This window comes from Fusarium flagelliforme, assembly GCF_020744385.1.
Source record: "Fusarium flagelliforme strain FIESC 12 MPI-CAGE-AA-0113 chromosome Unknown B0J16scaffold_6, whole genome shotgun sequence".
In the NCBI taxonomy this organism is placed as follows: domain Eukaryota; kingdom Fungi; phylum Ascomycota; class Sordariomycetes; order Hypocreales; family Nectriaceae; genus Fusarium; species Fusarium flagelliforme.
In genome coordinates, this window is record NW_025763508.1 from 2,898,560 (window position 1) to 2,912,042 (window position 13,483).

General features: G+C 47.3%; 5 protein-coding genes across 5 annotated transcripts; 2 read left to right on the forward strand and 3 right to left on the reverse strand.

The window, feature by feature from the left end:
* Positions 1-7: 7 nt before the first annotated feature.
* B0J16DRAFT_374908 (heterokaryon incompatibility protein-domain-containing protein) lies at positions 8-2,233 on the forward strand (the record flags this gene model as incomplete). The annotated part of the gene is made up of 3 exons (XM_046130638.1): positions 8-818; positions 870-938; positions 996-2,233. The coding sequence occupies 3 exons, from the start codon at positions 8-10 to the stop codon at positions 2,231-2,233; spliced, it is 2,118 nt and encodes a 705-aa protein (XP_045980521.1).
* Positions 2,234-2,582: 349 nt separating this feature from the next.
* On the reverse strand, positions 2,583-5,038 carry B0J16DRAFT_347959 (heterokaryon incompatibility protein-domain-containing protein; the record flags this gene model as incomplete). The annotated part of the gene is made up of 1 exon (XM_046128639.1): positions 2,583-5,038. A coding segment is annotated over exon 1 (2,245 nt), but the record flags the coding sequence as incomplete, so codon positions are not given.
* Positions 5,039-5,604: 566 nt separating this feature from the next.
* B0J16DRAFT_178944 (uncharacterized protein) lies at positions 5,605-7,256 on the reverse strand. Its single transcript, XM_046122557.1, has 5 exons — positions 6,846-7,256; positions 6,561-6,790; positions 6,281-6,510; positions 6,096-6,226; positions 5,605-6,044 (listed from the first exon to the last, which is right to left on the reverse strand). The coding sequence occupies exons 1-5, from the start codon at positions 7,027-7,029 to the stop codon at positions 5,683-5,685; spliced, it is 1,137 nt and encodes a 378-aa protein (XP_045980523.1). The 5' UTR covers positions 7,030-7,256; the 3' UTR covers positions 5,605-5,682.
* Positions 7,257-9,290: 2,034 nt separating this feature from the next.
* B0J16DRAFT_309302 (uncharacterized protein) lies at positions 9,291-10,695 on the forward strand. Its single transcript, XM_046124905.1, has 2 exons — positions 9,291-9,686; positions 9,744-10,695. Exons 1-2 carry the CDS (start codon positions 9,302-9,304, stop codon positions 10,673-10,675), a joined length of 1,317 nt encoding a protein of 438 aa, XP_045980524.1. The 5' UTR covers positions 9,291-9,301; the 3' UTR covers positions 10,676-10,695.
* A 1,138-nt stretch (positions 10,696-11,833) lies between these two features.
* On the reverse strand, positions 11,834-13,055 carry B0J16DRAFT_323415 (uncharacterized protein; the record flags this gene model as incomplete). The annotated part of the gene is made up of 4 exons (XM_046125773.1): positions 11,834-12,056; positions 12,233-12,363; positions 12,586-12,630; positions 12,699-13,055. The coding sequence occupies 4 exons, from the start codon at positions 13,053-13,055 to the stop codon at positions 11,834-11,836; spliced, it is 756 nt and encodes a 251-aa protein (XP_045980525.1).
* Positions 13,056-13,483: the final 428 nt, after the last annotated feature.

Sequence of the window (13,483 nt, forward strand, 5' to 3'; positions counted from 1 at the left end):
CACCAGAATGGAACGTGTCAATTGGTCCACCAACAACAACCCTGCCCAGAATGCGCGGGACTGGCAAACAAGCGATCTTTGCAAACAATGTCAAGACGTTGACCTTGACAAAGTTTTGATCGCTCCGATACATCCGCCGGAACAGAATCGTTACTCTGAAGTTTTCAAGCTTCGCATCTCTGAGGAGCTTTTGTGCCCTCTGTGCAGATTTTACGCGAGACTAGTGCCAGCCGAGTATAGGTTGCAGCTGGTGAAGTCACCGACGTTTCCCTTCAACGATGGGCGAGATCCAGATTATCTCTTCTTTGATATAATGGTACCATATCCATACAGGACGGATTTCCTACGAAATAGAGATAACAAAATCGTACCTATCGAGAAAGCAGAGTCGGGAGGGTCCCGGTATTTGGATGTCGACAGTCAAGCAATTGACTATGGAGTCCTCAAGAATTGGATCTCTCATTGTGAGACCAGTCACAGCAAACTTTGTCGCGAACCACAATTAGATTCATTAAAAGCCATGAAAGTCAGACTGATTGACTGCCATAGCAGGACTGTCACTGTATATGGGCACGGAGATCGTTACGTCGCGCTCAGCTATGTTTGGGGCCCTCGCGAAGAGGGACATAGCTCTGACGACCCTAAGTCTACATTGCGAGATTTGAACGGTAAAAGTATACAAGTCTCCAACGTCATCCAAGATGCGATAACTGTTACAATGGGGCTTGATCTCCAGTATCTTTGGGTCGACCAGGTTTGTATTAATCAGGATGATGCGGAAGAAAAACAACAGCTGCTGCGTTGTATGGATTCCATCTGTAGGTATCCAGACCTTTGATGCTTACACGAATGTTTGCTGAGTTTTCAAGACAATCAGGCTTTTCTCACCATCGTGGCTGCTGCCGGAAACCGAGCATCGTATGATCTTCCCGGCGTGGGTACGCGGTCGCGGACGATCAGACCAAAAATTAGTTTAAATGGAACGACATGGACAGCATATTACGAGTCTGCCTTTAAAAAAGTAGAAAATTCAACATGGAGCGGCCGAGGATGGACATTCCAAGAAAGCTTCTTCTCCCGCAGATTCTTGATGTTCACCGATGAGCAGGTGATATTCGAGTGTGGGGGCATGCTCCAAACGGAAGATCGGGTACGAGACTTGGATGCACCCACAATGGAATGCGGTATCAACGACTTGTCCAACATTATAGCGCAATGCGACGGCAAGGCACAACCAACGTCGCTTATTTCTCTCATAGAAAAATTTACTTGCCGACAGCTGACAAAAGAAGAAGACGTTCTCGAGGCCATGGGCGGCCTATTCAATTTTCACTCACACCTTGAGCCATGTATCGAAACTTTCTGGGGTCTTCCGATCCGCTGGTGTGGTTATCGGATGTTGAAAGCGGATTTGGATGCGTACCGCGCGGGCAACTCACATTTTAAGCATGAAGACATAGCCGGTGCGATTCTTCTAGGCCTTCAGTGGTCTCCAAATAATGGCGAACGCCCTGTCACAAGAAGAGAAGGGTTTCCCTCTTGGTCCTGGTCGAGCTGGAAGACTGTAGTACATGGGAGGAGTTATCCTTCGACTGATGACGAAACACCAAGTGGTTTTAGTATTCCAATGCATGTGGTCACTACAAACAATGGACTAGTGGCGGTCAACGAAGCCTTTGCCCGCAGTCTGGCGTCTGTCAGAAGCTATGAAACGATGGGATATACCCAGACCCTTCAATTCGACACTCAAGTATTAGAAGTCCCGTTTGTCAAGTGGAAAGACTACGAGGGGCGCAGCTCATATCCTGAGGATCTCTCAATTGGGTACATAAGATTTGGGATTCCTAGAGAGTCTGTGCGCTTTGCTGTAGTAAGGTCAACAGGCTCTGAGCTTCTGTCGCCTATTTCACGTCAGAGTTCTACTTTTAGGGCACTTGTCTGGCCTCTATTCCTAACATGTAGCACCGCCGACACAGAAGATATCTGGAAGGATCCAGGGACCAGGACAATCGAATGCGTGGTCATAGGTCACGAATATGGCCTGCTCGTCCAAACCAGGAATGGCGTTTCGAAGCGAGTTGGTCTTGTGCGCTTTAAATGTGAGTTTTTGATAGATGGTCGAATGAGAAGCTATAACGATCTCGACGAGAAATGGAAGTGGAGCTACAAAGTTGAGGAAGTTGATTTAAGAGACTACTTTCCAGGTAGTGTTAGGACTGTTTATCTAGGATAAACTTATATATATGCATCTAATGCTTTTATATAGTAAAATCGTTATTGTAATTATTTGAAAGTAAGAGGTTCAGCGTTATTAGGATAATTATATATCTCGTTGACTCTCGCCCGGAAGCTCTGATCAAGATGTAGCTTTAAGTATGGGTTGATATTTAGTGTTGTATAATAAAGTATTAATCTAAACAGTGCGGATATACTAACGTGCGGTGTTATAGTTAGGTCTCAATGAGGAGTTCGCCCGGGGTTTTTGTATTTTCAATTCGAAGAATAACATCGGTTGCACGCTCCTGGTTCTCGTTGGAGTGTAGCTTCAGAAGTGATCAATGCCCAAAATTTCGAAGCCATCCCGCATACTCCAACAAGGTCGCCGTTCTGGTGTCCTCAGCACCGCCAGGTTGTTGGTATTGTTGTTGCGTATGCATTATCTAGAGTCTTGTACAGCTATCCTCGCCATGTATGCGGCTGTGGCAAAGCTATTGATTGAATTTGGTCCAAAGGGCACTCATATACGGCTATACTAACTCGATATCCACTAGTTCTGTACATTCCTTTACAAAATGGTCCCTTCCCATACGATAACGCCCCCCCGCAGTGAAAATATTAATATCGGCGCTTCCAACACGTCTATACGGACCATCTTCAGTATCGGCAGCCACAAACTGAATAATTAAAAGAAAGTCGTCTGTAAGTAGAAGTGCTCTCCAGTTGCCCCGTCTCAGGTTTTCCAATAGATGATGGCATGTCTCCAGTGACATCAGGAGACTTTCCCCAATCTTGTACTGGAAAATAGGAAACCACGCTTCCTTCCCAGTCAGAGTATAGCGCGTTGGTAGTTCTAGGTTCTCCGGCGTACATTCAGCGTCGAACCAAACTTTCTTTGTAATCATAGGTCCCAATATCATTAGTCTCGATGGTGCCAGACCTTCAGATGCTCTCGCACTACTCCACTCTCGCCACCATTGTGACAACTGTAAAGGTTCAAACCTCCTATTGCTAAGGGTGATCATCGATGTGAGGTGAGAAAATGTTTTGTGACACCATTCTCTGCCAATAGGGATAGTAGCCCCGTCCCGATGAAACGCACTCCATCGCACTGGTCCTCTGTATCCCAACCAGGACCACGATGGAAAGTCTGGCCTTCGCGCAGCTTCTCCATTGCCCCTCTCTAGATGCCATGCCAAGCCGTGGGTTAAAGAACTAGCAGTCATTGGCTCATTGCTGAATATGAAGGGGAGGCCATGGAGGTGGAGCACTGGGGGTGTTTTTAGAGCGAATGTATTTCCGATGGCCCGGAAAGCGTTCACAATGTCGGACTCGAATGAGAAATCCAGTGTCGAGTACTTTTGTAGCAACTCCGCGAAACTGATTGGAAATCCATAACTTCCGGTAAAGTCATTACGTCCATTTCCAATGAGAGTGGTATGAGGGGCCCTGTTGGTTTGCAGGAAGCTAGTATCCCAAAGACTATCCCTTTCATGCAAAGTAAATATCGTGGACGGCAGGTCATTAACCTCACTCGCCTGGTGTGAAAATTCCGGACCTTCTTTTGGCTCGCTCGCCTGATTCGAAAGACAAGAAAACAACATTTGAGTATTGGTGAATACGAGTCGACGCCTTGATAGCAGACCTTCCTGGAACGTCCAACCTCTTGATCGCCAAATCGAAGCCTCAATCTCTTTGACTGCATTCTCTTTATCCTCAACGAGTATTGTATTTCCGATGGTAATCGATAGCCGCGGCGGGCGGCGTCTCTCACTGACACCGGGGATGCCATCGCCGCAATCACTACCGGCCGCAACGATGATCGTAAAATCAGCTGATCGATAAATCTGGTCCATGATAGCTATTTGACGATGTTTATCCTCCTTGCTCTCTTGATCAATGCATAGCATATCGACCCATAGGTATTCGTATTCGAGACTTTTGGTAACCGCTATGGCATCACTAATAGTACGTGGTAGTCCATGTAATGGGACTCCGTATTTCCTTTCCGGAAGATTGAAACTGCGCCCCGCTTTGCCCCACACGTAACTGAGTGCAACATAGCGGCTTTCTTGGGAGCCATGTACAAGGCAATGCCGGTTGCAGTCAATCAGAGAAATTGGGGTTGTGGATTTCGAAACAAGAGATTTGCAGACTCCATGACTCTCATCGCAGAGGCATAGCCAATGCTTGGCCTGATTGGTGATGTATGTTAATGTGTCGAGCTTGGGCGTGAGGAGGTTAGGACTCGGAGCCTCATACCTCCAGAAGCAGAAGGTTCGAAGTATACAACTCTCTGACTCATGTTCTGGGCGGTGCTCGATGATTGTTCTCCCGAACCAATCGATCGTTTGGAACACCTTCGCTCCGTTGGTGACAACGATCGTATAATCATCCGCATCCCAGTAGCCTAGTGGCGGTGTTTCGCTAGTCACTTGTGTATCCATGTTCCTTCTCAATATGTCATTCGTAGGTCTATTGAGGACGAAGTGAACCGATCTTGGCGATGCATTGTTCGTGCCAGCAGGTCTTATCTTGTTCACGAAGCTGCAGAGAACGCAATGCGCCGACTCGGGGCAGAAGTCGTCTCGTGACAAGCATACACCACCGACGTCGACTGCACCCGTTTTTGCAACAACCGATGGTAGCCGAAGTCGATCGGTTATTTCTCGTACAATAGGACATCCGCTTTGTTGCGGGTGAAGCACTGATCCGATCTTGGGCTTGTTGATAGGATCATTTACTTGCTCATGTAGCTCAGTTCCAGGATTTTCCGACATGGCTAATGCGTGTATGCGAAAGAAAGTTCAGGAAAGAGTTGAAGATTCGAAATCCACTCATGAGAGAAGGTCAGATCTGTTGTAACACAGCCACTGCAGTTTTATGCATGGATGCCTAACGACCCAAAAACAGCATAGTGTAGGTTATTCGTTTCTTACTCTGCTTTTGTTTCCTGTTGGTAGAAAAGAGCCCAAAAACACACGTCTTACTTGGCGTGCACATCGTAGACCAATTGCATTAGAAACAGGGTCGGTACCCAGAATCGTGTCCCCAACAGGAATCAAGACACGAGACAAGCTGGGCAAATCCCTAATAGTTTGGCATTTTGATATTTCTTTGTTTGTCCTGAATGAAGACATTTAGTAATGATAAAGATATCAACGTAACTGGCCACTTCATCTCAGACTTCATCAGTTCGCAGCCTCAAATGTCGCCACAGTCGTTTTTAACACCGTATGTGGTTAAACTTGCGATTATCACTATCAGATCATGTTTTCCCCCTCCACTTGTCAGCCTTGTGGCTCGGTTACGAGCTAAGCAACGGTTGGTTTGCAGATCACCATCTCGCCGTTATGCTGTTGGTTATGAACCAACACTTTTAGTAATCACCCACATTCGCTTTTGGCAAGCTAGGCAACTTAGAGGATAATATTTTACAGGCCATGAAGCCTGATGATTGCTTTTCTAATTCTTGTACGTAACAAAAGTCTCGTTCTTGACAAATATACCCCTCGCAGGCGCCTGACTAGGATAGTTATCCTGGTCCTCAACTGTGACACGGGACACCACCGTGCGATTACCTGGTCCGTGACTCTCAGAATCGGATATCGATCCTCCATTGTGTTCCATGCGAGTCGCAAGCTCGTATGTAGAGCTGGTTTCGTCATTGTGGTCATCCTTGGGTTTTGTTGAGAGACGAATTGACTGGTTAGGGATCGGTCGGGAGTGACTTTGACCGAAGCTATTGGCGCTGACGGTGCTGGTGGTCGCGATACCGAGACGTGAGCCGATCGAAAGGCAGGCGGGTCGAATTGTCGGGAGGCAAGCTAAGATGAGTTGTTAGTAACAGTAGCGTAGGTAGATTGGGGGATACTAACTAGAGACAGTGAGCATATTGATCTCGACTGTTCCCCAGATAATGGTGTCGGCGAGATCCCATGAAAGATCAACTGAGTCTGCGGCGATATTTGCACCGGCGATAGCGACAACCAGACCAATGACACAGATCCTAGAATTATTTAGATTTAGCTGGCTAAAAGGCCACGCGGGATGTTCAACTTACAGTGTACCAAACAAGAACATCAGAAGGACTCCAAACTTCTGAACCAAAGGCAATTGGAGCCGCTTGATTTGTACTACAGGCAGGATCATGGCGAGAACATCGATAAGGATGTGAGAAATGATACTGCCAAAGACATACTTGGGCGTCTCGACGAGACAATTGGCCGTTGGTCTCATTTCAAGCTGCCAGAAGGCTTCTACAGGTAGGCATTGGATGGTGCCAACGATGATCTGGAGAGTCGAATTAGCCTGATTCCACTTGTCTGTGTTGTAAAACATACTCGAGCGATGAGCCAAAGGGTCGAGAGAGTAAGCAACGAGTATACGGCGATCTTGATATTCGTGATTCGAAACATTCGCCAGTAAAAGAACAATAGTGAAACTTTGGCTAGGTAGACGACGAAGGTATATGTTTGCTCGATGGCGTAAAGTTGGTGCATCATGATTGAATTCGTTTTAAGGATGTCCCTGTCAATGTCGGTCGCGTGCTTTCCGAGACCATTGAGAATCCCTAACACTCGCAATTAGTACCAAGTAATAAATTGTATGACCAAGATAGAACGTACATATAGGTGTTTGGATAGCCCATATGATGGCGCAAACGTAGCAGGCAATCGCAGCGTAGTCATCCCACCATAATCCAACTCTCGTGATCTTTCGGCTCATGAGGCGGAGGCCAATGAAGATAGTCGCAATTGCCAAGGGTAGCCATTCAGCTACCCAGAGACTGGGCTGTTTGTTGTCCACCATTTCGAGGGATCTTCAAATGCGATGACTAACACGAGGTTGACCGACAGTGAATTGGGAGCCGAAGACCGGCGAGAGCGCGTTGGACGAATTGATCAGAAGTCAAATGCAAGAAAGAGACGAAGAATAAAATAAAGTAAGTAACAACTAAAAGAATGTGGTTGTCATGCACCAGAGGGGAGAACGTTGGTAGATAAATAATTACTAAATACAGAGTAGTATTTCTTATCCATAGAAGAAGGTTTTAGCGTGTCTCGACTTTCCAGGGTGCAAGCCACTTTGCTTGTTCCCCTTAGCCAACGATGTTGGCGGCTTCAGTAGTTTCTTGCTAGGCGAGAGCGGCTGAACGGTCCTTTGCTGGGAAGCTGACTCGCAGAGCAATGCAGGCGTAGGGGATGCAGGGGCTTTAATGTAACGGGGAAGGCGATATTAGGATCTGGATCCTGTTTTTAGGGTTATGGAGGTTGCAGTTGTTGAAGTAACGGTGTTGGGTATCATGAGAGGGGTACGGCTCTACGGCACAAGACTCTACAAATTCACTCTCACCAGTGGCAAATTACTGCAAGTAGAGATATGGATCTTCAGGTCAAGCTATTGATGAAGACATCTAATTAAATGGACGGCTAGTGAAGGGACCGGATCCTTCGTCCGAGATCCGTCGTGTTATATTCGTATCCCCCGACGGTTGATAACATCGAGGTAGGACACCGTGGCGGATCTCGAAGCTGTACCATAAGTTCGTGTGTGACCGAAACCATTTCCCAGCTCCTGGAAGGCCTCTCTGATATCTACATGCACTTTCATCTAAACAACATACCCAGCTAGTTATTGTTTGCTGGTGAGAAAGTATTTGATGTTAGTGCTCACGTATTTCGTATTTCGAGGTCCGGTTAACTGTTATCCAGATTTCTGGGTCCCTCGTTTTAGCTCCCGATTGAACGCGTAGTCTAGACGGAACCGGCATCCCGCACCAATCACAGTTGCCGGGGGTAGTTACACATCAAGATTGGTCCCTGTAGCGCGAACTTTAACCACATATGTCCATTTTCCAATAGCACAGCACTGGGAAAAGAAAATATGAAAACCGCCTCACTGATTTATTGGCTCTTGGATACTCATCTACCTCGCTAGGTTAGTTCCCGAGAAGTTGTCTCTTCTCTCCGAGTGTCTGTGCTATTGGCGATATGCACGCTCGGATGGCTGAAGAGATTTGAACATCCGATCTTAGAGTTGCGGATGCGGCCGCCGGTCTAACTTATCTCGATAGTGCAGATTTAATCACGATATGGTCTCGACTAAGCTAGTGATCTACAACTAAAGAGGCCGAGTCGATTTTGTGACAGATCAAATTTCTACTGGAGGCAGTGTTCCTGACCCGCGGGAGCATGAAGAAAGTAGCCAAGTCCAGACCACACACCCCCACTTCAACACTCACCTTGAAGATCGAACAGCCAGGGATAATTTCTTCTGCGTTCAGACGGTGGCTGAACCTAATGCCATGCGATTACGTTTTGCAACAGAACCAACAGCCCTACAGAGTGCATTGAAGATAGACCAATCTCCTATCCGAAAGTGTAATCCTCCGTCTGTGCGAGGCACACGGATGATCCGATTAGCTAGAGGAAAGGACTCCAAACTTGACCAAAAGAGCTGTAGATTGTAAGGAGGCTCGTCAGTCTTATCTCAGGACTTATCTCCAGCAGCTTGGGAACTAATGCAAGCCTAAATTCTGTTAGAGAGAATGGGATGTTTTTGACACTAAAGCCAACAGTCAAATATGCAGAGAAGATCTAGATTTCTTCTCGACTTGGCTATATCTGAGACATGATGTACGATTTGGACGGGAGATGTACGCTTTTATACATTCTTAAAGTGTGCGTATTGTCTCGTGAGCATTCTTCGAACAAAGCAATGGTCTGCCATGTTCAGGGTAGTCTCGTGAGCAACAATCACAGAGCTCGGAATATAGTTGACCCGCCGAAGAGCAACGTTGAGCATCGGAACACGCGAAGCGATTTCTATGGAACGGTCTTTTATTTCTAGATACTGCAAGAAGTAGGCAAATTGAGAAACATGTAGATATCGATCAGAAACATGATAACGTCTTGATATAGCTTAGCAGTTCGGAGCGTTACGACAGATAACGATAGGTGATAAGATAAGATAAAGTCAATAAACCGCTAGTCCATAAACAGTAACCCGCCCAAGATTCTTCCCGCGATCTTCATTCCTCGCCGTTATCGCGTCGTGTCTCAATTGAGCAACCCAACTCATCATGACGACAGTCACACCCTCCATGCGCATCCACGGATGGAACATCCACCTCCTATCCGGCCCAGATGACTTCCATTTCTCAGGTCTTTACCAACATCCCGATAGTAACCTCATAACATTTCGCGATGTTGTCAATGAGATGCGTCTTTGTTTTGACATACCCTGCACCGAAGATCCATGGGAGAATGTCGCGTTTATGTTGGCTGATTCGCCGGATGATATGAAGCGCAAACTTCCTTCTTTGGTAGCGGATGAGGATCTGGGTTTGCCGGTTCCTGGATTGAAAAGTTCGTCACCAAAGAGTCCGAGTGTTGTGACGTATCATGTCATCTTGCATAAACCTTGTGAGATTAGTGATGATAAGCCGCTGGATGATCATCTGAAGAGTTTGTTTAACCATATGTCATGAGCCTGGTTGTTTCGAGTTACTAACCAGGATGCAGATGAATGCGCTCAGCACATCCCGCGTCCAACGCGTCGTCTAGAACCACGCTACATCCCTCTAGACAGAACCTCCCTAGATCCTCGCTACGCAAGACTGCCTTTCCGACGCACAGCAAAACCTCGCAGGGCTTCCGAGTCACCAAAGCGTCGTCGCTCAGACTCACGATCATCAGCAGATAATGAGCAAGAAGACATCAAGAACCTCCACGTCCCGCCAAAAATGGACATAACACCAGAAAAGGCTCGGCAAACGATAGAGACTTTTCGACATGAGTGTCTTATTCACACTGATAGATGCGCGATATCTGGAAAAGGACAGTCTTGGTGCATCATTCCGTCGATTGGACCTGGTCTGCAAGTCTGTCATATCATACCGCAGCAGCACTTTTATCTCTATCCCGATGATCAGCAATTGGGTACTGAGGATGGTGATAACAGACTTACGCGGGCTTGGGCAAATACATGGTCTAACAAGAACGGGATTCTTCTTATGAATGATATTCGACATCTCTTCGAAGCACGCCTCATCTCAATCCATCCTGACACACATAGAATACGCGCCTTCGTACCATATGACTTCATAACGGACTTTAACGGCAAGAAGGCGAATATCCCACGAAAGGTGGATAAGCTGGCTTTGAGACATCATTATGAAATGGCTTGTATTGAGAATATGGCTGCGCAGATGCCGAGTGGAATGGGATTCTTGGAGATCAGGGCGCCGTTGGGGAGGACGATAAGCTTGCCTATCAATACAAACGCGACGGCGAAGGAGGGTGATCCGGCGAAAAGGGTTAGGTTGGATGAGGAGAGTGAGACGGAGAAGACGGTTGTGGAGGAGGAGGTGCTGGAGTCACAGGAAGAGGAAATTCAGAGATCTTTGTCTGTGGAGTATGACCTGGCAGAGGATTCGGGTGAAGATACGTCTTGAATTGAACATCCAGATTGGGTTGAATTTACCCGGTTGAGAAAGTACATGGAGCTCCGGTAACCGTTGAAAAGAATCGAGGAAAGAAACTCAACGCTAGGTGAATATTGCACGCTGAGTTGATAAGGCTCACGAGATCAAAAGGATCGTGTTAGACAAGATAAGAAGCCTGAGTCCGATATGTGAGAACTGGAGTAAGTTTTCAGGTAACAATGTACCACTTCAGTAACGTGTTGTAAGATTCTCGTGGATAAGGCTCAAGCCGCTGAGAGCAGGCCTGGGAGGGGGTTAAAATTGCAGTGTAGTTAGACACACGAGTTAAGCACACGAGTTAAGCACACGGTTCCGACCCGAGGAGTCTATGATGAAGAAAACTTTTGTCTTTATAGCCTGCTTATGTTCGAGATGGCAGGTGTCCCCAAGAATCCCAGACTTGACTGCCACGAAGCCCTTAGATCAACTCATCACGGCGTAGTCTTTTTTCCTTCCCTGAATCTGTCAGAAGGAAGTATTCTCGTTGTGCTTATCTAGGACGACTTGGGCAACCTACCGGGCACCGCTCATCGCGTACCTGACGAGCCATCACATCGTTTCGTTCTGTAGTATGCGATAGTGGTACGAGAAGAGGCCAGCCAACTCATCTTTGACAAAGATGTAGAACAGTTCAGGCCTAAACCTATTCTTATCATGGTTCTGCTACCAGTCTCTTCCCATCTTGGACCTCGCTTCAGATCGTCGCAACTCGCCAACGATTTCTTCGATGGTACAACACGTAAGTTTGAACCTGTGATGGTTTCTGTCCTCAAGAGGCGGGTTTGATGCCATTGATGTCGTGGTTAATCTGCGTTGTGGAACTGGCCGCTTGCGCCGAAGTCGTTCATTTGTTTTTCGTAGTGGTTGGTGACACAACAGTTCCAGTTCAATTGGCTCGCTCGCCAGGAGAACAAGCGAATCGATAGTATTACCACCGAAGGGCCCGGATGCGAGTTTATGAACATGGCGGAATACTTTCCTGAACATGAGAGGGACTTGCGCCCTCCCCCTTTTCATCGCAATCCATCTGCATCAGGAGGCATAATCGCCTGACACCTGGACGTAGCCGTTCAATTTAGTGGGACTCACATTTCGCTCCTGACGAAAGCGTTTGTAGATTGGCGTGGATCATGCAATTTGTACGTGGCGAGTTGGGACGAGCTGCCTCCGTAATCCAATTAAACAAAGGTCTTGGTGGCTGACTTTCTGGCGTCGGCAGGCTGCTTTGCGTGTTCGATAGAACTGCTGAGAGTCGCGTTGTGGAGGAATGATTGTGGAATTCGCGATGTAGCGCGCTCGTGAGTCCCACTTCACATTTCTGTAGGACTCAATACCGATTCTCTTCACAGAGCTGGTTTGGATTCAATTCACACGAGGACCGCGATAGTATCGCGGGGCCGTTTCACCCTGGTGGTATCGGTGGCGGCCACCGACCACACTATATCAGATGAGCGCCTGAGTAAAGAGCCTGGATCATGGACCTGGTGGCAGCGACTCAATAGCGATTGAGTAGGACTCTTTACTTACACCCGCTCATCAGACCGCAGATCTTCAGCGTTACCCTCAATCAATATGCGCTTTCCTCGCAAGACCGCGTGGATGAAACTGTGGAATATGTACACGACACAAGAACCATTGATGGACCGCACCCATCGATCCTACAGACACTGTAGCCGACGGCTGGCAACGAATATTCGAGCAAGTTTCAGGAGCCCCACACTAACTGACAGTTGAAATACGGGACAAGTAAGCGCGAGTCAATGATAGTCAAGCTGAGCAACCGAATAAAGATGAATTTTGTCCATAGCTTCGAAAGTTCCACGCTGATACGCGCAATCCAACATTCCTCCTACCTAACAACAGAAGGAGATCCAACTCACAGACTCATCTCCTAATGCTCTTCTCCATGTACAGTCGGTGATAACCTAAGAAAGTGTGCAGTCAGTCCTGCTAGGCCATTAAGACGATTGAGAAGCTCCTGCGGAGCTCTTACATCGGTGTCAAACGATCCTCCATTCTTGATATGGTGTAAAGGCAATAGCAAGAGATATGATGCATGGATGTTCTGTAGTTGAAAGGTCGCGTCGCGCTTACGGATACGGTTGATGATTCCTTGGGAAATCTGCCATCGTTCCTCGACCGCGTAGTCTGGGTCTGCATAATGTCTGTCATCTGGGATACTCGAACAATCAAGGCTCTGGAGGATGCCAATAGCCACATAGCAGAGGCTGACTTGTTGGGAGCACTCGGAGTTTCTGATGAGGATACTCGGCGCAGTATCCCGGAATGGAGTGCAGAATATTCCTCCACCATCTATTGAGGATCCAAGGAGTTCAACTAGGGCCAACATGCAGACCAACTCGCCAACGTTTTACCTGAAGACGACACTGCAAAGTGTCCCAAAGTCAACGACAGCAGAAAGAATCGCACGGTTATCGTCTGGTGCGCTTCTGGTACTCGCTATTTCTAGGTGTGTGGCCGCCGCCAGCGCTCCATAGGCTTCGCGAGTTCTGGACAGCTCTTAGCTGACGAGCCGCATCACAATTCGGACTATGTATCTATTACCCGAACGGGGGAGTGGAATGAATGAACGCAGCTAAGTCAACTCTCCAGTCATCATCTCATCAGACACAATCCTACATCATGACCAAACATCCCAAACGCATGGCGGCTCACAAACTCCCATGACACATTCCTCCTCCAACTCGATGCTATATATAAATCTATTCCGGCAATCTACGTACGAGCGCTGTATTCCATTCTGAGAATACTGCTACC

Excerpts from the sequence above, each read along its gene's own strand:
- B0J16DRAFT_178944 (XM_046122557.1), bottom strand. The coding sequence starts at position 7,029 with ATGGTGGACAACAAACAGCCCAGTCTCTGGGTAGCTGAATGGCTACCC. Across the intron at positions 6,791-6,845 it reads GGCTATCCAAACACCTATAT|GGATTCTCAATGGTCTCGGA; the intron begins GTACGTTCTATC and ends TGCGAGTGTTAG. Across the intron at positions 6,227-6,280 it reads ATGTTCTTGTTTGGTACACT|GATCTGTGTCATTGGTCTGG; the intron begins GTAAGTTGAACA and ends AAATAATTCTAG.
- B0J16DRAFT_309302 (XM_046124905.1), top strand. The coding sequence starts at position 9,302 with ATGACGACAGTCACACCCTCCATGCGCATCCACGGATGGAACATCCAC. Across the intron at positions 9,687-9,743 it reads GCTGGATGATCATCTGAAGA|ATGAATGCGCTCAGCACATC; the intron begins GTTTGTTTAACC and ends ACCAGGATGCAG.